Source organism: Oreochromis aureus, linkage group 18 (genome assembly GCF_013358895.1).
Source record: "Oreochromis aureus strain Israel breed Guangdong linkage group 18, ZZ_aureus, whole genome shotgun sequence".
NCBI classification, from domain to species: Eukaryota; Metazoa; Chordata; class Actinopteri; order Cichliformes; family Cichlidae; genus Oreochromis; species Oreochromis aureus.
In genome coordinates this window covers 30,796,226-30,821,403 of record NC_052959.1, presented here as the reverse complement: position 1 = coordinate 30,821,403, position 25,178 = coordinate 30,796,226, and the positions used below count along the sequence as shown (strand labels likewise).

At 39.2% G+C, this 25,178-nt stretch overlaps 1 protein-coding gene across 1 annotated transcript; it reads left to right on the top strand.

The window, feature by feature from the left end:
- Positions 1 to 442: 442 nt before the first annotated feature.
- Positions 443 to 24,955, top strand: retreg1 (reticulophagy regulator 1). The gene is made up of 9 exons (XM_031728967.2): positions 443 to 662; positions 1,636 to 1,742; positions 4,231 to 4,261; positions 20,904 to 21,021; positions 21,408 to 21,492; positions 21,871 to 21,993; positions 22,614 to 22,684; positions 23,125 to 23,248; positions 23,358 to 24,955. The coding sequence occupies exons 1-9, from the start codon at positions 478 to 480 to the stop codon at positions 23,861 to 23,863; spliced, it is 1,350 nt and encodes a 449-aa protein (XP_031584827.2). The 5' UTR covers positions 443 to 477; the 3' UTR covers positions 23,864 to 24,955.
- Positions 24,956 to 25,178: the final 223 nt, after the last annotated feature.

Genomic DNA, 25,178 nt, shown 5'->3' with positions numbered 1-25,178 from the left:
AATTAATACAAATGATAGAAAATTGTTGTACATTTCTTTCTTTTAATTTCACCCCTTCTGTGCACTGTTCAAGAGCAGGACTACCTTTACTCAAACACATCACTTAAGCACAATTTTGAGTTACTTGTATTTTCATTTATACTTCTTTAAAAAATAACTTTCATGCTACTTTTTAATTGGTAATCATATGTTTTGTTACAGCATTTGTTTCACTTGTGTATCTTTGCTCTGTGAATAATAATGTAAACTATATATTCGTGAGATAAAAAGTAATTTAATAAGACTGTATGATTTAAACGCATTAGTTTTCATTGCAAAAAGAACATTTAGACTATTTTCAAAAAGTGAACGCTTTATGAGACACTTATTTTGAAACCTCAGAACCGGACATAGCTCAGTAAAGTCTCCGCTTTACTTCACTCCCATCTCTGCTGAAGGATCGGAGGGGCAGAGCGGAGGGACCCCGGTCGTTTTTCAATGCTGGGGAGCTGGGAAGCAGGAACCGCCGGAGGTGGGCAGGTGGCCGCGGCCGGCGGATCGCCAAGCCGGGATCAGGAGACCCTTCCCGGCCGCGCAGGGTGTCGCCTCACCGGCCTGGTCAGCTGGAGGCGGAGACCATGCAGGACTTCAGCCCTGTTTGCTGCAGCCAACGCGATGTTCGGGTAGGCATCATGACGCAGGGATATCTCACAGCACTGAGCTCCTGTTAATCAAAGAAAAATTAATTATGACTTTAAGTTAAATTTTGAATATACTGTTAAAAAAAACATGACATCCTAGTAATTCCACATTAAAGGCGTAATTATTTCATCTTTAGTCCTTTCTTTCTATTATATCTTTAAATCCTTTGATGTTGTTACTTTTAAATTCATCTGTACTTCACACACAAATAATAATAATACTAATGATGACGATCTTTAAAAAGGGGTTGTAAATACTCTGCTACAACTGTTTTCTGTATTTTTCTTATATTTTCGGTGTGTTTGACGTCAGTAATATCTGTATCAGGGACATTGTCAAAACAAACCGCTACCACCATGAACAAACAAAAAAAAAATCATAATAATTTGGGACTTCCTGAGATGAAATTCGTCCAGTTTTTGTTTGTTTGTCTGTTTAAACAGATTTCACTTCTCTCATTCTTTTCTCATACTTAAAAAACATTTAAAACCCCAAATAGTGTTCATTTAATTTTGTTTGTATAAGTTGTATTTTTATATATTCCAGTATTGCTATACTGCTGCAGTGCTTCTGCTTAATGCACTGAAAGAGGATAGATAGATAGATTGCTGTTAGAAAGTGTTTCTTACACAGATCTGTTATAATTTTGCATCCTGATTTTTTGAGTAAGGGAAGCAGAAAAGCACAAAATTGTGCCACAGGGTCATAATAGCCAAAGAATATGAGAATATTTTAGCTCCACAATAGATGGTGAGGTTTTTTTTTTTAACATCCACTAATGTAAAATTATATATACAAAAATGAAAATATAAAGCTTTATCATGTTGTATAAAACGCTGCAGTACAAAAATAAACATTGATCTGCTAAAACTTCCACAGAGTTAAACCGTGGAGAGCATCACAACAACCTGAGTGAGCTGCTGTGAGTCAAACTTTTGTTCTGTTTCCCTGCAGGTTTGTGGCCTTTGGCTCGTTTCGGGCCTACACCCTCCTAGCTGTCCTCCTGGCCCTGCTGGTCATCACGGTCACCACCCGAGATGTAATTCGGTCCAGATCCGCAGGTAACCCCCAAATGATCAGCCGATTAAAGAGAAGAATAACTAGTAAGGAACTGCCTTGCCTTAATCTCATAACTCTGGATCTTCAGTTATAACTTCCCCAAAACACATTTAAATACAAATGCTGACACCGATAAAAGACCAACTGATACTAAAGTGTTTGTCAAAGTGCACAAGGTGTGTAAAGGTACTTTAAAAAGTTGCTTGAAATCAGTTTAAAAACTTTTAAGTGATGACTTTGTGTCCCAGGAGTCTGTGTATTATGTGACAGAGACATCAAGTGATGCTGAAATAGGGCCAGGCTGCACTCTTGTGTAATATCACTGTGAACCAAAAGCTGGTGCAGGGCGTCAGCGTCGCATCCAGAGTTTGAGAAAATGGACAGATTATTGTCAGGACCACTTTTGCTGCAGATGTAGTAATAGCATAATAATGTATGCGGGGCCTTTGTGGGAGTAACCAACCCCTGATAATTAAAAAGAAGACAGACACTGAGATTAGAAGATGTAAAAAAATAAATACCCTAATTATAGAAAATAATGAATGATCTATTACAACCAAGACTGTAAAGGTGGAACCCAAGTACAGGGCAAAACCAAATAATTTTTACTAATCAGAGATCTTAATAGTGTGTAAAGGAGGTTGAAGCTGGTTTTAGTGGGATAAGAGTGTAAGAAGCTGAGGTAGTCAGAGGGAGAAGCAGACTGACGGGCAGCTGGGTGATGTTCCTGAAGAAGAAAAAATGGAGAAAGCTTTGTGATAAGAAATATTAGAACAGATTTGCTACAATTAAGTTCTAATTTGGTGTTATTACTGAGGTAGAAACTGCATTGTGGCGAGGAATGGTTGGAGAAAACGTTAACACGGTGGAGATGATGGAAGGCAGATGAACAGGTTGGGTGAGGCTGATTGTTGGCAGGTGTGCAGGATGAGCAGAGCTGGGAGCCAGGTATAAGGGAGACCTCGCCCACACCCATCCACAACAAAAACACAGACAGACAGACAAACAAGGGGGGAGGGCACCAAACAAACACAAGACAGAGAAAAAAGGAAGCACCAGGGAGTGTTTAAGGGGAGGATTGTGATGTGGCTGTTGCACAAACCTATAAACTAACAGGACTGTTGACAAGAATATAAAACATTTGCAAAAAGACGCATCGAATGAATGAGGAGCTCTGATTTTCTTTTAAAGCTGTCAGAGAATGGAGGAAGCTTCCTGAACACCTGAAAACTAGCATACATTTCTACTCTTTTTCCCCCTGATGTTATAGAGAGGCTTTTATATATTATTTAGATGTATTTGATATTTATGAGAGAGGGTAATGGATATATGGGATGTGGATACTGTCTGTGGTTTTGAAATAACTGGTAAATGTTTGGTCTATTATGTTGAATTGTCAACAGCATTTTTATTACTATAATTTATTTATTGATGATGTCTTTTTATATATTTCTATTTCAGGGACTGCGGATGAAAAATAGCTAACAGCTAAATCTGATACAGTGGATCTTTTTTATTAGTAGATTAATGTTTTTTCCATCCCTGACAAATAAAGAGGAAAATTAAAATGAAATAAATAAGCCATTCAGGTTAAACCCAAGATGTTCCCTCACCAGAGTTATAAATGGCTGCTTTGAAACCAACCAAATCTATTTGGTTCGGATGTTTACGTGATTGCAGCTTCATCCTGGCTCATTAGCCCGATGAGTAAGGATGAGACATCATCTTTCATGGCGGATGGTGACTCATCAGCCTGACTGTTGCTCACAATTACACTTTAAACACATTGGACTCCTGATGTCAGCAGTTATTTAAGTTTAATGTTATCAGTATAGTTTTCTCTTTGTAGAAAACTTTCATTATCATTACCTAACACTTCTATTAAAGAAAACTGTTTTTCCATACTTCACGTCATTAAGTATAATTTCATAGCATCACAGTAATCATTAGCACTATATCAACATGCAATAAAAGCATTATTTCCCATTAACCTGTGGTTGGAAACATGAAAAGGGACTTTGTTAAGCATTTATTTCATCTACAAATTATGTTTCTTTTAACATTATTTTATTACATGGTTGTTATATTACATTAGTGCCCAATCATAGCTTGTGGTAACTACATTACAGTTTGCTCCAGCCATTTTTTCATTGTTTCCATCCATTCATTTTCTACCACCTATCCGGGTTTAGGGGATATTCTTACTGTCACCACCAACAGCTCGATAGGTGAGGGCAGGAATGTAGATCATCCAATAAATCAATAGCTAAGCCTTCAGGCTCAGCTCTCTCTTTGCCACAGTTCACCGGGACATCACCATCCATCTGCCAGCTGCCTGCTTTTTATTGGTACTGATGTTAGTAAACTGCTACAGCTGACAGATATCAAGAAAATAACAAAAATGTAACAAAGAAACTTTTTTACTGTTTCTGTAGTGGGTGTGAGCGCGTGAGTGCTGATGAATAACACATCTGGGTTTTTTTTTCACAGGAGCTCAGTTATGGCACAGCATGACAACAAGGTAAGACATTTAAGTGCAGGTGATTGTGATGTGCAGGTTTGTTAATGTTGTTTGTTTGGTGAAAATTACAATGGGAGTGTTTGGATTTTAAAACATATCAGAGACGCAGGGCTACTCTGAAGGAAGAAATCTTCATATTGGTGAAGATGCTAATGCGGTATTCATTGTTTCCTGAACCTGAAGGCATCCATAGGACAGTGAAGTCAATTTAAACAACGAAATTAAGAACAAACATATCTGCATCAAGCTTCTGCTCAGATCTGATCTTAGATGCTGATTTAAACGATGTCTGACACAACTTGTTTTTCACAAACTGAAAGGTGAAGAGGATCCTGGCTGAAAAACAAAAAGTTGGTCAGCTTAAATTGTTGATATCACATGAAGGAAAGTTTAATTGGATGTTTGTGACTCCTGAAATCAAGTTGATGTAATCAGCTTCAGTAATCAGACGTCTCACTCTGTTGTTCAACTGCAGAAAGAATCGACTCGCAGCAGTGTGGTGCCGTTACACAGTGGAGCTTCATGAATCACCTCTAGCTATGATCTCTTTTTGAGTTTGGACATATGCACAATATTATGCCAGAAACTGAATTTTAACTAAAACTGAACCTGTAATGCTTGTAGCACCAAGAAATAAATAAATAAGAAATAAATAAACTCCCAAAATCCAAAACATTTACCAAACAGAGCCAGGGAATATAAATACCAGGGATAACTAGGAATGTAATTCTTAGGGAACACAGAGCAACGAGACATAACAATGTAGGCGATGTGACAAAGGACAAAGGGACGACTGAGACAGTACAGACAGCTAATGAGGCAAATGAAAAAAGGTGGAGAACACAGTTGAAGAAAACATAACAAGAGAGAACACAGAGAACAACGAATACCAAAATAAAACAGGAAGTAACAGAATGGGGAAACAAGATTGTTATTGTCTTTCTTTGTCTCGTGACAAGTTAAAGAGATTAGACTGGAACAGAATAGGGAACAAAAGGGAACTAAATACAAAATACAACTGAAAATTTGCAGTTGTAAACATAAGTGAATAAAAACTCTATTAATAGTAAACTAAACACTTACAAAAAATAGGAAACAAAGCTCATAGTGGATTCTCAAAAACAAAAATTAAATTAACTTTTATTCATATGGTGCTAATTTACAACAAACGGCTCAAGGTGCGTTATTCTATAAGGTAAAGACCCTCTAATATATTAGAAAGAATCCCCAAATGTCACATGACCTCCAATGAGACAAGCACTTGGCAACAGTGGGAAGGAAAACTTAATTTTAAGAGGAGGAAACCTGGTTGGGGAATCATCAGTTCACAAGAAATTCAAAACTCAGGGACCATGACATATATTTACCTGAAAACTACATGAGCCCATTGCCCTGTTTTCTAAAAACGTGAATATGCTGGTGTGTTGCTGACTACTTGTGCAGGTGCAGATTAAGCCAAGTAATACAACACAAACACAAACAATCTTTTATTGAAATGGATTTCAGTCTCTGGGGTGTGAAGGAGTTAAAGCCTGCAGTCACAGTTACAGAAATGTCACACCAGGCATTTCTGCTGATTTGTGTTTGCTGCTGTCACACGTTCCTGTGCAAATATCATGCACTAATCAGTAACCAGGATACAAATGTTTATCATGTATACAGGAACCTGCAGCAGCAGGTTTCTCTGCAGACGTAATTTCCTGGATATAACCAGGATAAACCTCACAAGCAGCATGACCATGTAAACACACTCGATGAACTCAGTTAGTTTTTACAATTACAAAATCACACAGGAGTTTTGGGCTGAAGATGCATTATTCTTTACTGCTACTCATTAAATGCTTCAGCATATTTCAGTAATTATTCGTAGGTTGTATTTGAAACATTGAGTTATGTTGTGAAGCTTCAAGCTGAGTGTTCACAGTGTTCACTGTCAACATCCCAGCCTTTTCAGACCAGCCCTCAGTGGCTGTCATTGTGAAATACTCATAACTTCATTAGTCACTTCATCATGAATGGAGATTTAAGACATCCATGCTTCATAGACTGTCTGTGTAATGAAACCTAGAAAAAGTCTGTGTGACCTCAAAGGACAAGGTGGTGTTTTGATACCATTGATTTCAGTCATTTTATTTCACATATTAGATGGGCTGCTGTAGTAGATCTTTAACAAAAGACTTAAAATCATCCGGCTTTGGCAGAACTTGAATTTTCAGGTCTCATAACTTTTGAATAGTCTTTGATATTAATTGGCGCCTCCTCCGATTGGCAGTGATTGAAACCTTCATTCCAAAGTTTTTTAAATTGTTGCCTCTGGTGGGTTACTTCTGCAGCTATCCCTGCTTTCACAGATGCACTGCAGCCTTGACTTTTCTGAATGTCACCTAACAGAGGTCCATGTGACAATGCAAAATTCCAAAACAGTCAGACTGGACACTGGCTGGCAGATTGCTACTGCAGCTAATGTTTTGGGTTTATTAAACGCTAACAGTTGATCACCTGTGTCCTACTTCCTGCATCATTCAGTTGTTTGTAGTTTGAAGGTGATTTTTTTCTTAGTAAAAAGGTCAAAGGTAAAGGACAAAATCCAAGGAAAGGAACAGTTGCAACATCCAAGGTGCATTTAAATAATGAGTTTAAAGACGATTAAGTGCGTTATTAAAGGTGAGCCAAGGCTAAAACTTAAGCTTGTGAAAAAACAAACAAAAAGCAGGTTATATAATGTTCTGCTTAAATAACTTCAGATTCTGAGTCCATTTATACCTCTGAAATGCTTCTTATACATGTCTGCATGTGCTGAGGATATTTCAGAGGCATTTTCATTTAAAACTGGTAAAACATGATTTGTCAGAAACAAAGCAGATGCAAACTGAAAACGGGAACCTGATTTATTTGTTACTCTCTAAAAGCTGTTTTTCTTGGCGCTCATGGTTTGGATGAGCAGATCAGCTGCGTCGATGTGCAGTGATTCTAAAACAACTTCTCTGCCTTAAATTTGAATAATCTCTTGTAAATACTGTATCATGCATGACTGAGTCCTCTGCGAGAGAGCCGGGTCTCGTCCTGACTCTCAGCTGCAGCCCTGCAGAGCTGATTGCTCACATATGACTGTCTAATTTAATCCCCCTGCTAATATCTCCTGTGTGTGTCAGACTAAACTGTGTGATTTGTCAAACAGTGAAACCTACAGTTTCATGACGCAGTTCATGTGCGTATCTTGTGATGCATGACTCAAATGCCTACTTAATTAGCGGATTAGTTGATCAACAGAAAGTAAATATATGGAATGAATTTGGTTCTTTTTGAAAGACAGGACATGCAGCTGGAAGGTATCAGATTAGGCTGTAATTAACCATTACTATAATCTGCATGTCCTGGAGTATGCCTTTACTATGAACAGAGCTGCATTCATGATCTGGAACCTCCCTCTAACTGCAAGCTTGTGACTGGCTGCTTAGTGTTGATACTTAGATAATCAGAGATGCCTAAACAGATTAATAGCAAACACGATCTGATATCATGTCGATGTTGTTCCTGGATCAACAAAGCTAATGTTGGTCCAGGTTGGACATTGCAAGTGACCAATGACATTGTAGTGATGTGATAGCTTTGCCACGTCTAAACACCATCACACCACACACCAAATCATAAACCCGAGGCCGTAACCCTAACCCTGACCCTACCACCCCATTTTATGTTTTTCTTTTCCTGAGTGGACATCGGCAGGTTTTTTCCCAAGTCACAATGATATGACAGCACAATGTGATTGGTCAGATCCAATGATGCTTCCGGACAAACATTATTATGTTGATCCGGGAACAACACCAACAAGAGACTGTTAGACCTAATAGTCCATGTTTGTGCCTTTTCACTTAAAAGATTCTTATTAGAAACAGGTCACATTTTTTACACTGCATGAAACAGGTGCTGTAGATTACACAGATTTTTAGTTTTTCTCCACCTCTTCTTCATCTTCTTCTTAGTGGATCATCCACCTCCATCTCACCCAGTCCTTTGCATCCTCTTTTGTCACACCAACCATCTGCTTGTCCTCCTACGCTACATCCATGAATCTTTTCTGTGGCCTTCCTCTTTTCTTCTTGTCTAGCATCTTCATCTTTAAATCCTTTGTCCAACATATTCACTGTCCCTCCTTTGCACAGGTCCAAACCATCTCAGCCTTGTCTCTCTAACTGTCAGTTAAACACCTCAACCTGAACTGTCCAAATACCTATTCTTTCTAATCTTGCTCACTCTGGTGACTCTCAGTGAAAATCCCAGCATATTTAAACCTGCCAGCTCTAACTCTGCCTCCTGTCATTTTGTCAGTGTCTCCAAACCATGCATGACAGCAGGTCTCACTACCATCCTTCCCTTCACTCTTAAAGCTATCTTTCTGTCACAAATCACCCTGACACTCAGCTCAGTTTTAAGTTTTTGATTTTTAAAATTTTTGGAGAACTCTGGGTTTGAATCCAGTCTGGGGCCTTTCTGTGTGGTGTTTGTGTTTGCGTGCATTTTCTCCGGCTACTGTGGCTCCTCCTCCCAAACTCCAAAGACACAGATGGTGTTAGGTTAATTACTGATTCTAAATTTGCTGTAGGTGTGAATGTGAGTGTGAATGCTTGTCTGTCTCTCTGTGTGTCTCTCTCCTGTGATGGAGGGTGAGCTCTTCAAGGCACACCCTGACTCTCGCCTTAAGACAGCATAGTATAAGCTCCACACCCCCATTATCTGAATTAGATTAGTAGAAGAAACTGGATGGATGACCCCAAACGGTTGATTCTTTTCATCTGGACGTAGCGTTTTCAGTGGGAGAAACGTTTCATCACTCATCCAAGTGACTTCTTCAGTCTCAGCTGACTGCAGGTTTCCTCAACTTTATAAACAGGACATTTGCACAATGACTGAAACTAGATCAATTGGCTGTGAAGTCAGTTTCTTGATCATTAATATGCAAATTTTCATGACCATTTATGAACAACCACTGATCAAACACCATTGACCATTGGTCATAAGTACCATTCACAGTTAGTTGGGTGTTCTGGATGTGGTGTTTAGAGCTTAATGGATGGCTTAAGGATGGATGACATTTTTCTCAAATAATTTTTATGAAGAACTAAACAAACAAACTTATTTACAAAACTGTTCAGTTGTTGTGAAGAAATATTTAAAAAGTGTATCATAGAGAACTCGGTGATGAGCATGATATGATATGATATGATATGATATACCTTTATTAGTCCCACAAGGGGAAATTTCATAAGCATGTTTTTATCCTTCTCTCCTCTCTGTAAGAAAACAAGAATCATTTCTTTACATGATTGTCTTTCCATCCCTATCCTTAGTTTTTTATTTCTGCCACTGGATGGAGCCTGAGCACACAAACATAAATTATTCAGTTTGTTTAGGCGACAGTGTGACTTTACAATTTCTACACATAACTTTAAAGATTAAATATTAATCTAATAGTGATGCCAGTCATCTGTTTGTATTTTTCCATTAAAATCTGACACCCGAGCTTTGAAACTGTGACCTAAAGTTTTCAGACTGAAGGAAAATTGTTAAATAACAACAGAGATTTAAACTGCATTAAAATCTGAAAATAAGGTTCAAAGAAGGTATGTGTTGCTCATTTCCAAGTTCATATACATGTTCAATCAGTATTCTCATTTGTATCATATTCTGGGCCTTGGTACAGCCCGTCACAAACAGCACGTTTGAACAGAAGCTGGGTGGGACTTCTGCATTCTCATACAGAGGTGTGTGTCTGAGATCGCCATACTTTAGATCTCCCCACTCACTGAACCCCCAATTGAATAAGCAGAAGATAATGGATGGATAAATAAGAAAAGGAATAATAGTTCCCCTTTAAATAGCAACATTATTTGATTCAATATTTCAGGATACGTAACTGTAGAATAATTCCTTCACTGGTCAGATTTGGTCTCTTTCCAAATCTTTTTTATGGACTCTTGTTTTGTTATAGTGTTCATTAACTGTCGGTGATTAGATACTGTACAGTTTTATGTCACCAGTTACCCTCACCGTATGTTTATGTCACTGTGGAGCTAAACATATGGGTAGGGTAAATGATTTCTGCTGTAAGAATCTTTAAAAGAAAAAGCTTTGTGATCGTGTTTTAAAAGGAAATTCAGACGATTTTCTTCTTTGTCTTCTTCTTTTATAAAGTTACACATAAACCTGCTCAGCATGAGCTGAAAACAAGTAAATATACAGTCGAGTTCAAGGAAAAAATCCTGTCATCCTTTATGTAAATAATCAGAAAATTTGAGGATTTACAAGCAATTCAAAAAACTATAAGCGATGACATCAAATTTTGGAATTAGTGGTATTGATCATGGTTTATTCTTTGTTCTTTTACTTTGTACTTTCTGACAGTTCCCATTTATTTGAATTGTTCATTAAAGTACCATTCAGTGATTGTTCTTTATAAATACCATGATAAAAATGAAAATTTTGGCATTGAATACATTAAATAGAAATATCTTAATGCACGTTCTCAGAGTTTGCGGTGCTGAGCCATGACCCATTTGGCAGTCTGTTTTGTGACCAGGTGGTGATGGCGTTGAAGGGGAGTCACATTGGTGAGCTGGTTTACACGCTCATTTCAAATGGTGTTAGTGGTGCAAGGGGCGGGGGTCGTCCGTTACTCGATGCCGGCTCTAAAGGTTCCGTGGGATTCAGCGGAGGTGACAGGGATTTGTGGGCGCCAGGCTGGATGCAACACATCTGAGTTATATAACAGATAGTCGGGTGAGTCCAGGTCAGGGGCAGTTTACACTGTACTTGAAACTAAAGTGACACAAACCTCACACGCTGCATTTTAATATCATCGACATAATAATTGTGTCATTTCAGTTATAGTTCACCCAACTGAACCAAAATGATTAATAAATAAAGGTCCACTTGTAATCTTCATTTGGACTTTTTTCACCCAGTTTCTGACTTCTATGTATTCAGTGTTTGAGTCAGTGGCGCTGATGACAACTTTTGGTTGAAAAATGTTAATAGTGTGACAAGTACAGCTGTAGCTTGAAGTTATACTCATGTGCATGAATTTCATGTTAATTTTGGGCTGTTAATGATTTCTGAAACTGTTCTCTTTCCTGGGTGGAATGATTGCACAGCGTACCTCTTTAACGACTTTAAAAAACAAGAATTGGAAGCACAATTTTGCATTTTGGGGGGATTTTCTCTAATTCACACAGGGTCAAAGTATAAATACATGCCCACTAATATTTGCCAAAAAGTTAATTCTGTTCATCTGGCTGTAGTGTTTTTAATGGGAGAAATGTTTCATCACTCATCCAAGTGACTCTTGGCAGAATTGGTAGAATTCATTTATTTTGGTTGGTTACATAGCACAGATGTGAATTTCAAGCATAAAATTAAGTCTACAAATGTGCAGTAGGGTTGAAATTGGGACTATGGGAAGACTACTCCAGAAGCTTAATGTTAGCCTACTTTATCAATTTCAAAACCAGTTGTGATGTTTTTCTGGGATCATTTTCCTGTTGGAACATGCAGCTGTGTCCAAGTTGCAACTGCCTCATAATGAATGTGAGTAAACGTCTGACCAAAACTGTACCAACTGTACAACAGTTACATCAACATCACCTTTTGGTTTGTGGACTTAAATTTTTTGGGGGTACGAAGTGGCCATATTTGGATGAGACTGTGCTGCATGAAGATAGCTGCTAATTTGTGCTAAGTATCAGACTAATAAATAATTGGAGATCCATAATTGTATCACCAACGTCTTGGACTGGCTAGTTCTCCAGACTCCAGACATTTGCGTCACCACAGTTCTCATTTCAAGATGCCTACTTTTCTTACATTAATTTAAAAAATCCAAAAAGGTAGAGTTATAAAAATATTTTCCACTGTGCAGTTGAATTGACGGCATAATTTACTTAAAGAGGTTTTTTAAAATGTTTTTTTAATCAAACTATAAACATGTTCGTTTTTGCAGTGAATTTAGTAATTTCAACAGTCTTGTGGGGATTGATGTACTTTGGGACAGCCTCAAGTGGCCATTAGAGGAACTGAAGTTTTTAGCACTGATATGTTGGCTTTATTTTTGGCTGTAGTGTGGACCTCAGGTCTCAGGTGATTGCACTAAATTTTTGCAGTACATTTATCTATTTATGTTGGGAGCTTGGATTGTTTCAGATTTCTTTTGCCCTTATTTGCATATCTACACTTCCACAGTCTGTCTTGTACTCTGCCTCTGTCTGTCTCTGTGACATTTGGCTGGTAGGATGGGATTGTGTTGTTGCCACCTGCTGTTGTCTGTCAGAGCTGTCTTGTGGGTAATTGTACATCAGGCACAGAGCACGTCTCAGGCAAAGGCTTGCAGGAGATTAGGTGCTGACCCAAAATGTGAGCTGACAGCTGGGGAGTGTGAGCCAGCCACGTATATCTACGTGTGTGTGTGTGTGTGTGTTTGTGGAAAGGGGGGGGTGGAGGGGGGCATGGGAGGGCTGTTGATAACTGTAAAAATAATGTAGCAAGTAATGTAAGTAAAAGTTGGCATTTATTTTAGTCATGTTATGTGAATGGTGAATGTTAGTTTCCTTTTCACTCTCGTGTGGTCTCCACGAACTCCTGAGGAACATACGCTTACATGCTAAAAGTATTCACTCACCCATCCAAATCCAATCACTTCCATGGCCACGGGTATAGAAAAACCAAGCACCTAGGCAGGCAGACTGCTTCTACAAACATTTGTGAAAGAATGGGTTGCTCTCAGGAGCTCAGTGGATTCCAGAGTGGTACCGTGATACCTGCAAAACAAGTCCAGTTGCGAAATTTCCTCGCTGCTACAAGTTATTGGCATTATAACAAAGTGGAAGCGATTACGAACAACAGCAACTCAGCCATGAAGTGATAGACCAGGTAAAATCATTGAACAGGGTCAGCGAATGCTGAGGTACATAGTGCACAGAGTTTGTCAACTTTCTGCAAATTCAGTTGCTACAGACCTCCAAACTTCAAATGGCCTTCAGATTAGCTCGAGAACAGTGCATAGAGGTCTTCATGGGATGCTTTTCCATGGCCAAGCTTCTGCATCCAAGCCTTACATTACTGAGCGCAATGCAAAGTGTCAGATGCAGTGATGTAACGCACGCCACCACTGGCCTCTAGAGCAGTGCAGATGTGTTTTCTGGAGTCACAATTCATGCTTCTACTTCTGGCAATCTGATGGTTGAATCTGGGGTTGGCGGTTACAAGGAGAGTGTTGTGGGGTGGTTCTTCAGGAGTTGGACTCGCCCCCTTATTTCCAGTGGAAGGAACTCTTCAGCATACTAAGACAATTTGGACAATTTGGGGATGGCCTCTTCCTGTTCCAACATGTCAAAAAAGACATGGATGAGCGAGTCCTGACCTCAACCTGATAGAATGCCTTTAGATGAATTAGAGGAGACACTGTGAGCAGGCCAGGTTGAACATCAGTATCAGTATGTGCTTCTGGAAGAAAGATTCCCATAAACACTCCTAAAACTTGTGGAAAGCCTTCCCAGAAGAGTTGAAGCTGTTGTCGTTGTTTACTTTAACAGCTGACATTTACGTGTGCCTGTCTGCTGTCTGCTGTTTGGTGCTTAGTGGGTGTAATAGCTTATTTGGTAAAACCTGCTTCCTGCTGCACCTGGAAGGTCATTAACACAAGTCAGGCTGAGCCACACAGCAGAACATAGAACCAAAACAGAGAGATAACTGTGATTGCTTCAATAGGATTTTTTTTGTTTCTCAGGTTTATCATAATATCAATATGAGAACTATCCAGTGATCAGCTTTAAAAAAAAGCCCAGCACACACAGGTGTTTTAAATTATCCCAGCTTTGTGGATTTGTGGAGCCAAGAGTTACAGGATGTAAACTAATGCCAAATCAATAAAACTGGTATTGGGAAAGTGAAAGAACTGTTGGTCAAGCATCTTGTCAGTGCCGTTTGTGTGTTTAAATGATGGCGCTTATAGATGTAGACGAATGTCATGCGACACATACGAATTTGTGTTTGTGGCGTTGGCTTCGAAGAAAGACTCAGTGCTGTGCTACTCTGTGTTCCCACAACAACTGCAAAGTTTCTTAAGAGTTGTGAAACCTGAGTGCAATGTGTGCCTAATTACTTACTGTGCCTATGTGTTTGTGAGTGACTCAGCTGTTTCCACACTGCCGGAACAGATTCAGACGTGACAGGGAGCACTTGAACCAATCAGATCGCTTGGGATGGAGTGGGTGTGTTTCAGAGTGCCTGCTCTGATTGGACCTGGGGTCCGCTGGAGTAAAAACAACACATAAACCAGCTATGAGTGTTTCATCACAGTCAAGTGATGTGATTAAGTCATGTATAAAGAATAACAGTGATTACATCAAAACTTTGTTGCTTTTCCTCTTAAAAGTAGTTTACCAAGTTGAATGTTTTAAAGAAGAAAATTAGCAAAAGTTGTTGCCAAAAATGTAATTGGAAAACTACCTCCGGTTTTGTCTATACTACACAGTAAACATATTATTTTTATGATAATTCCATAAAAATACTCCAAAAAGGTACAAATAGCACAAACACGGTTAAGAAGTCCAGTTCTGGTGAAGCCTGCTGACAGCTACACCTTTCTGTCTCAGTCAAAGCTATAATAAATTGGTCAAAATTATTTTTAGTACTACACCGTAAACACGTTTCTACAGTAACGTCTTGTCTTTGGAGCCAGCCTGAAGTGGTCTTTACATGAACTTCTTTTGACTCCTGGATGTTGTTTCTTGGGTTAAACACCCACACAAATACAAAAGCAGGGAAACTATGTGTCCATAAGTGACAGTGAATTGGGGTCGAGGCCCACACAATACTGAAAGGAAAAGGGCATGACAAGCGTCAGAGTTTCCCTTCAGCTAAAAGTTTTGACAGCATCGATCAACACACAGACAACATTGTGTTTCTTCTCATCTGTTTGTCCAGTGCATATCGCTGAAACATGAGCAGGTGTGTTTAGGAGACCGTTGTTGTGGGATCGGTGTTGTTGATACAGGCTGTTGTTGCCCCCCACCCCACTCCACTCAACCTCACCCAAACCACCCCAACCTAACCCAACCCCATCCCTCTGTACTCCTGATGGCTGCCGGATGGAATGTAGTGTGACTCGGTTATTTTTAGACGGGGTCACTTGAAATACTCCAAGCGGGGCTTCATTGAGGATAAACAGAAGCTGCTCTCGTGCAGTGTGTCACACTTAAAACTTGAGTTTACCTCAAGCCTAGGTTTGCATTTTGTAACAGCTGTAAAAAAATTAAATTAAGTGTTTCTTTTTTTTCTACCTTCATCCGTGATCCAGTTTTTACCTGGCAGTTTTTGTTGCACCATATAGCCCTCTGAAGGTGCCTGAAGACCTTGAGATGTCTCCTGAAGACCATGGGGCAGGATTGAGGTACGAATTTGTGTCCTGGAGAGGAAGCTAGAGTAGTTTTAAGGAGCAATGACTGTCTGGTCTGCTCACCCAGATCCATTAGAAACAATTTAGCTGTTTTTACAGTCTGAAACATGCAGATATTTGGACAGTTTTGCTTGTATTTGTCCCTTTATTGTAGGCTTGAAAATGCATGGATCTGAGATTTATTTATTTTTTTTAGCAAAAATGAAGGAGATGATGTAGCACTTTTAACTGAACATCTCAAGTTCTTTAACAAAAAACTGAAAACATGAGAACATTTTTTTATTTTTGGGGTGTTGGGAGGGTGACCTGAACTTACTAAAGAATCGCAACGTAAAGTTAGTTCATACTAGAATTATTAAATTTATAATACATTCAACTGTTGATGTCAGTCTGAATAAACAAGAACCACAGAACAAATAAACTTTGAAAAGTTGTGTCATTGGGCCATGTCTGTCTGTTACACTGGTTTCTTATATTACTTGTTTGTTTTGGCTTCTTACGCAGACACATGCAGACTGCCCTTTCACAAAGGCATTAACTGTAAACTCGATCAGCCGGGATTCTGATTTCTCACTCTGTTAATATCAGTCTTTTTATCTGTGTGTCTCTACGCAGAACTTATTCAGATATTAGTTGCTTCAGAGTCAGGTTTTCTGTGGTAAATACCCACATAAACGGGGGGTGGGAGGTCATTAATAAACCCCTCCTTCCCAGTCACAAGTGAAGAGCTGAGATGTTTTTGCCGCCATTCTTTGCATTGTTTGTCTTTCTATTTTTAAACTGCCGTCACCGGGCTTGTTAGAGGCTCAGACGTGCCGCTTTTCCTGTTGTTTCAGAGATTGCTGATTGTCTAAAAAGTGATATCTGCCCAACAGCTGCTCATGTGATGGTTCTATCGTCATTCCCCAGCTGGTTGCGAAGTTTTCAGCAGAAATTGGCCTTTTAGTTTTTATTGGACTGTTGCCTGAATCCTTCATACATTGTAACTAATGATGACACACCAGTGGATAACGGTGCTCAGTGGTGGTGTGTAATAGTCTGGGGCAATGAAACATGATATAGTCTTTTCTCAATAGGTATCCAGAGTGCATGGGGCAGGAGTTTTGAGAATGCACATGTTGAAAGTTGACTATTACTTTCCTTTAAGTTGTGCAAACACATTTTGGTTAAATCTAAAGTCAGAAACTGGTGAGATGTAATTCACTTGAAAATCCTGCAGACAGAAGCTACCCAGAAGTGTGAACATATACCCAATATTTATAGTTTTGGGGAGTGGAAGGCTGGGTCAGTGTCTTAAAATGTGTTTTTTTCCTTTCCCATTGAGATGTTATGGTGTGTTTACTGACATCATTCCTGTTGGTTGGTTGGTCCTCTCAGTTGTGGACCAATCACACGTTTTCCAAGTCTGCTTCTAAGGAGTATGGGTTGTTGGTGCGCTCTAGTGCAATGTCTGGATAGACAAGTCTGATTGGTCATCTTGATAAAAATCAAACAATGTTATTAACATCGCCTGTCGGTATATATAAATGAGGATGAAAGATGGCTACTTGCCACCAGCTTACTTGTTAACGTGAAAAGTCAACGATCAAAACACCATGTGTGTTACTCTGCTCAGAGAAATGGATAGATTTTAGCATTTCTTTAAAAGCGTTTTGGTTTGTTCCTTCACTTCTTGTGTCATGATTGCAATGAAGATGATGAGGTGAAGATAAAGGGTAGTGTTAACAAGTGTTAATGAACAGATTTCAAGATTTTAGCATGTATTTAGAAGGAATATAGTGTGGCAAAATCACACCTAGCTTCCCTTCTTCAGCCTTAATGCAACAACAGAATTAAGAAAATCCCATGAGCAGAAAGTTTGTCTGTCTGGTGACCCCCACCAGAAAAGTCAAGATCAAAGTAGGTCAAAACATCTGCCGAATGTGCATTCATTTCTCAGCTGATTCAAATATTACTGTAAAAGTCAAGCTGGATGGAAAACTAAATGGGATTTACTAATTTCAGAACAAGCAATCATCCATATGGCACTGGATCGCATCACATCCAAGAGGTCTCTGTGTCAGCTGTAAAGCTGGATTTGCCAAAGAAATTACCAAGCAACAAGCTCAAACAAACAAATGTGGTGAAACTTTACAGAAGAGCTGCATGTCTTTCTAGGAAGATGTCTGGCTTTCGTGGAATGGATAAATTCTTACCTTGTCAGCCCATCCGTGTTGCTATAATTGCTTCGCAGTTTTACTGTCACATGTTCAGCACTCCATCTTGCCTGGAAAGCAAACTCCTACAGGGCGCTGGAAGTCGAGAGGGGATCAGCAGGTTGAGTTTTCGTCATCAGGGTTATGTGAGACAAGGTTGGGTGTGTGGGTCAGATGGGTGTAAATGAGATACTGTCGCTTCTTGTGGCCTAGGTGCCAAACTGAAGCATGATTGTGGGGAAGGAGAATTGGACTGAGCTGTAGATAAAGTGGAAGTTTAACTGATAAGTTCTGGCTGTTTAATTTCTATGGTTGAACTAGAACAGTTTTGCTTTTTTAACACAAATACAGGGTGTTTTTGGATCGTAGCGGATTATAAATTTATACAGACAATTTGGATTATCATTTTGAGTCAATGCAAATGATCTGTGTTGGGTCGGACAGTGTAATAAAAGTAAATATAACGACGAATTGGTGGAGTCCATCTTTAATGCTGGTCAAGGATGAAAGAATAATGGAGATGACTGCAAACATGGCAGTGATTGTGTTAGTAAGCAAAAAAAATGAGGTTCTGGGCAGAAGATGGGTTGCAAAGTGGCTTGCAGAAGTGCAGCAACTGTCAGCAGCATTTCACCATATGAGATTTACCAGTTGCATGCATAGGATGGTATCAGTTAAATCACCTTAGTAGTCAAGTTTAGTTACTTTAATGCTCTGTTTGTGAGACGGTAGACAGAGGAAACTGTGAATATGGAGTTAAAAGCTGTGCAAGGAAAAGAGAAAACCAACCTTGGTGATGATAGTTTCCAGTATTAGCAGCTGCCAGCAAATGCTAATTTGCAATACTTAGGCTGAATAAGCTTTTCCTAAAGACCTGCCAAGAATAGGGATAAATCTGGGATCTGTCAGAAATACCACATTAAGTCAGACCTTGCTGGAAGTAAAGAAAAAATTACAAATGTCAAGTCCCTTTTTCAGTATGTGCAAAATTTGTATCAAGTTGCACTCAGAAAGAAAGAACAAGCTCGTATTATTAGTGACAGACTTTCAGCGCAGGTCATTGGAGGTAAACATGTGGCCTTAAATTGCCAAATGCTGCTGAGCCACCAGGCTAAAGTAGTGATCCTACTCAATCATTCACTGAGGTTACATCAGACTCAGAAAAGAGTTAGGTTCTGTGTAAAATGTAACACAGTCTACAAAACTGTCAGTATTTTGATATGAAGCCAACATTGGTTAACTGGTGGAAACCTGTTTAGCTGCTGTAGTAACCTGAGCCCCATCATCATTTCCCACCAGCTGTTTCCAGGACAGCTGCAACCACAGGACATGTAGTTTCCATCCTCAGCTGGATAAAGTAGGATATTTAATATGAGGAACATGGTTGAGACATTTCCAGCTTATACACTGGCAGTGACAGATTAATTTGGTCTGAACAACAGTAGAAATGTCTCTTAGTACACTATGGATTTATGTTTGAACTTGCAATGCTCTTGTTTATTTTAGGTTGGATGAGGGAGAGGCAATAACAACAACCTGAGAAATGAGTCAGTAAGCTAAATAGACAGCAGGAAAACAAGGGTAACAAGGTACAGGTGAATTTAATCAAACACTAAAGAGGACAGGCCAAATACCAAAGGAAGGAAGTGGAAACACAGAAAAAAAACATGAAGACCTAACCTTTAAAATAAAACAGGAAGTAAACCAAAAAAGAGACCAGAATAAACTTCGACAACGACGAGACAAAGGTGCAGGGTAGATTGATGCTTTCTTCTGCAGAGTGATTACATTTCATAGGTATATTTTGGTGTAAGAGACTGCTCACACTGAGTTTGAGAATTTTGTAATAACTGGCTGCAGATTTATGCTTTTCTTTCTGCAAATTTTTGCTATTTATTTCCATCATATTCACGAGAATATAGTAGGCTAAACAGCTCTAGAAGTAGTATTTTGCCCCTTGTTTGAGGTCATGAGAAAGCACATCAATCTGATTTAAGTCCAGATCTTGACTAGGCCACTACAAAATCTTTTTCTTTGTTTTTTGAGCCATTCAGAGGTGGGCTTGCTGGATCATTGTCCTGGTGTCAGCTTACATTGCACATACTGTCGTTTTTGGAGTAAAACAAAATACAATCAAAGAAATCTTTCTGGTGTTACATTATACACTAGTAGATGCTCATTTATCAGCTGAAAACATTTTAGCTTTACTAATATTACTGGCGCATTGCGTTACAGCCTGGGGAACTGAAAGTAGCTAAGAGAGGAAAGATGACTTTAGCTGCCTCATACTCATATCTATTTATCACACATGACCTACACATGAGCCACACCTGTGCCTTTCATAGCTGTTTTATATCTGAAGAGAACACGAGGGGCTGATAGTGGAGCTTAAATAGAAGGTGATGTTTGGGAGCTCCCATCCTGGAGCGGAAAGTTTTATAAATCATCAGGTGGCCGAGAATTCCCAGCAGTGCCACAGCATGGAAACCAGTTTCACGTCCCTATTCCCATCCCACACCTGTCTGCACAGTCATCGTGCCAATGTTATTGTAGGCTTACTAATTTAGACAATGACATTTGCATTGGAGTGGCTTTTTACTTGGACTAAAATTTATCAATGATCCTCAACGAAGCAGAATTTCAAACCTCTGACAGCAATGTAATCCCCTTCTTAGTTAGTCAAATGCTGGTCCTATTTTTAATGCGGAGTCACCGTAAAGTGTGTCAGCATGATCTAGTCCAGTCAATTTATTGGAGGGGACTATGAAAACAGACTAAAGCAGTAAATGCAACAGAACTAGAAAACTTTAAAAACACAGAACTCTGGGCAACAGACCCAAGACCATGACAATTTCAGCCTTTAATGTCTAAATTATGGTGGCTATTAGCATCAGCATCATTAGACCTCCAAATTTCCATTTTAGAGGCCCATTGTTCCAAGCACAGTCAGGAGTGTTATTAATTTAATTAACATTCCTCTGTCTTTGTCTCTTTATAGCTGGGAGATCATTGATTCAGGCCAGGACAGCCGGACTGGGGTCGGACCTCAGCTTACTGACTCCCTCAGACTCTTTCTGCAAGAGACATCAGCTTTCAAAAAGCAGAACCCAGGCAAGGTGAGGCAGAGACGACATACCTGACGTATGTCATGAACAAAGCATGTATATATATATATATATATATATATATATATATATATATATATATATATATATATATATATATATATATATATATATATATATATATATATATATATATATATATATATTAGTATAAGAATTAGTTAATAAATTATAGAAATCTGTATAAAACAGCATTGTTGGAAAATACCTATTTGCTTTATAACTTCACTGTCTCTACTTTGTGTCTGAAGCTGAAGCCGGGAGGGATTTTGCATATCTGTAAAGACACAAATACTAAAACATTTTAGTGTTTGAGGGAGAGTTTAGTTTGCAACTGACAGCAAAAACTTCTCTTTGTTTTTGCCTCTCTGTTTTAGTTTTGCCTGCTGGTTTGCAGTGTGTGCACTTTCTTTGCTGTCTTAGGACGCTACATTCCAGGGATCGTTATCTCATATATTCTAGGTGAGTCCTCAAAGATTTGCTCAACAAAAGGTCAAGTTATCAACTGAAAAACACATTTGAATCACATTTTTTTTGTCTGGTTTCTGAGAGTTATTTCACCAAATTGAGTGCAATAGCGGTGTGCCATCGGTATACCGTTAATTAGTGTAATAATTAGCAAATAAATAATGATTATTAAAGAGTCTACACATTGATACCCCTTGTGTTGTCCTCGGGCCAAAAATGGTCCCTAGGTGAATGGCAAACAAGTATATGGGAATCCCAAGGACAACACAAGTTAAACAACACATATGATGAATATCGCATGCTGAATTTGAGCTTGCTGAACACATTTTATTCTGCAAAATAAGCTGACATTGTTTTTTTTTCTCTGTGAAGTGTTGGGTGTCTTTCTGTGGCCTCTGATTTCATCTCATGACATCAGCTCGTGGCTGGAGCCAGTTCTGCAGAAGCTGGACTTTGGCATCGGGGAGTTTTTTCAGAAAATCAAAGAGAACCACGGTAAATATCGTGCAATTTGTTTTTACTCATTATCCAAACAAGTACATGAGATCAGGAAGTGACTTACCATGTGTTTTTTTTTTAAGACAACCACCTGCCAAACTGCTGCAAACTTATATGACCTTCATTTTTCTATCATGCAGACCAAACCAGAACAAATCTTTAAAAACTTTAACTGAAGTTTTGTTGCAACTGCTAAATGTTACCTTTGGCATATGCAGTATGAGCCATATATCTCAACAACACATAACAAGCATAATGTAAGGGTCTGTTGTTTCTCCTCTGCAGTTCATTAAGATCTACCATTGCAAAGGTGATGGTGGGTTTTTTTGTTGTTTTTTTCCATTTGAGCCAAAGTCAGGTGTGCAGGTAAATTGACATTGAGGTCACAGCTTGACCTAGATTTGACATTATTGTGAAATGCTGCATAGCATGTAGGAACTATTGTAGAAATGTACACTGAATGTAGAGTAGATTTTTAATAAAAATGCATATTTAAATAGCGGGTAAACATTAAAACGATTTGTTATCATGTAAAAATCAGTTTACCTTTTTTATCCAGTGTTTTGCCAGAGAACTAAATCAGTCTTATCCATGTTTTTCTTTTTTTTTTCTTTCAGAAAAGCGACTCCTGCAGGCTCAGAATGAGAAAGAAGGCATTGAGTCAGACCTCTCCTCTATGTTTCCAAAGGTTGGCTAATCATCTTAATCTAATTATGTCTGTGTTGACTGATAGCATCCAGTTAAAGCTAGTAAAATTCAGTACACGTGATCCACATCACCATCGTCAGCATGGGACAAATTCAATGGCAAGAAATGCTTTAAAGTTTTTCTCCTCATGCCAAACACTGAACTGCTGGTTGAATTCACTGAGTGCACTTCCCTGTCACGCTCACTATTAGAGTGTTCAAATCACTGTGCAAATGTAATGAATGTAATGCAGAAAGAATATGTCGTATGCCTTGTAAACCTCAAGTGACTTCAGGATTCTGCAGTTTCATGCACTTAGTTGTTATGTGGCTTCATCTTTTAGTCCCGGATGTCACCACTTTGTCTGAGTCAACCAATTACCAGCTCAGATCTGGGTTTGCACTATAAAATCTGACGTCTGCGTGTGTCTCTCCCCTCCAGCTTGACTCCACAGTGTGTAAAGAGATGTCTGTCTCGGACACAGAGGTGTCAGATGTCACATGGACAGACAATGGTACTTTCAACCTGTCAGAGGGACACACACCACAGACTGAGAACTCAGAAGGTAAGTTTCATTTGACAGCTCTTCTGACTGACACAGAGAGCTACTTCGTGTCTCACATATTTGGGTAACTGGTGTTTCTTTCTTTTTGTGTCGGGGCCACTTTGATCAGACCTTGACAGAGAAGAACCGTTCATTGGTGGCCTGCCTGAATTCCCTTCACTTGATAATGGCACGACCACCAATGGCGACGACGACTATGACCTCAGCCTCGGCCTTGCTTCACCTCCAACTCGGCTCCAGGATCCAATCAAATCCAAGCACGAACCTCAAGACCAGTCCACTAATGCCCTCGATTTGGTCAACCAGATGGCAGGTGAAGTTATCACCGCTGCAGTCACGGCTGCCATCCAGGAGAGAATAGAAGCAGCGGTCAGCTTCATGACACCAACTGAAGACCCCAAGCGGGCGAGACTCACAGAATCGAGCAGGCTGCTGGAGCTGACCGAGGAGTCGGACAGCGAGGTGGAGGACTTTGAGCTGCTGGACCAGTCAGAGTTGGAGCAATTGGAGGGGGAGCTTGGCCTCGGAGAGGAGAAGGCCAAAGCCAAAGAGGAGGTGCAGACCGACAGTCCCGCCTCTTCTGGCTTCTTGTCCAAACTCCTTAAACGCCACTGACGGATGAAAAGTTTGAAAGCAGATGGCGAGGTGTGGTTTCCAGAGGACATGTGGAGGGGAGGCAACTTTATAGAGCTGTGAGAACACAGAGTTTCAATTTAGCTTCTTCCTGTTAAGCAAACATCTACAGAACTGATCAGATAGCGCTGTCTTTTTTTAATCGAACCAGAGTAGCCCAAAGCTGAGACCACACCATATAGCCTAATAATGGCTGACCAAACTGAGGCCTCTAAGATGATTTCAGTAACTAATGAAAGATCCATGCTCATCTGAAAACAGGCATATGGATTTTTTAAATTTATACTTTTATTATTTGCTGGTCCAGCATGCCATTAGGACTGCAGCTGATCAATCTGTCAGTCAGATGGAGGCTGGTCACTCACGTTTATAAGGCTTTATATGAATTTCAAATTAACACTGAATTGACTTAGACGTAGTTTTCAGGTAACAGTGTCACAATGTGGCAAGTGTGCAAAACTAGTGTAGTACAAAACTCTCACTAGAATATCTCTTTCCATTTTACAAATGCTGGTTTATAATATGATTTGTTATTCTTAAGTTGCAGGAAGGTAAACCCACAGTATGCACCTCCAGCCCTGGACCTAAAACAAATTAGGTTCCCATAAATCTAATTTGCATTCTCATTAATGTTGCAATGGAAAAATGTTATTTACTTAAATCTAACTTATCACAAAATCAGTCATAATTTTTATGTGAGACAGGATTGCTCAAACTGATAATCCAAGAAATAAAAGAGGAGCTCGGAATTTAGTTTACAATGAAACGTCTGTTTTAACCCAAACTTTGCTGAACCTAACAAAGTAGTTTAAAGCTTAAAAAAATGGGGACATTAAGATGAATACTGACTTCCCGTGAGACTCAAATCTTGTGACCTACTACTCCAGTACTGCTTCTTGAGTTGGTCCTTCACATAGAGCTGAGAGAAATTAGACATTTAATTATGCCTATGAGTCAAGTCACAGCAAGGATTAAGTCACCTTTATTAAAGGGGGCATGAAATGCTACACTATTGAGCCCTGCTCTAAAAAACAGACAAAGATGTAAAACTGTCTGTGAAGCTGGATTTAAGAAATAAGTGCTTAAAGTTAAAGTTTTAAAAACATGTTTGGCGCCATCTTCTGTCAGTACAGAACATGACGTCATGTGGTCATTTTGTTGGTTGCGGCTAATAGACTTACATTAGTTTATGTTAGCTAACTAGTGACAGAATTGATAACTCAGAGGAAAAATAATGATACTAAAACTAAAAATGAGTCTAAGGGGATCACTTCTATGCTGTCCCTGGCTGCAACAA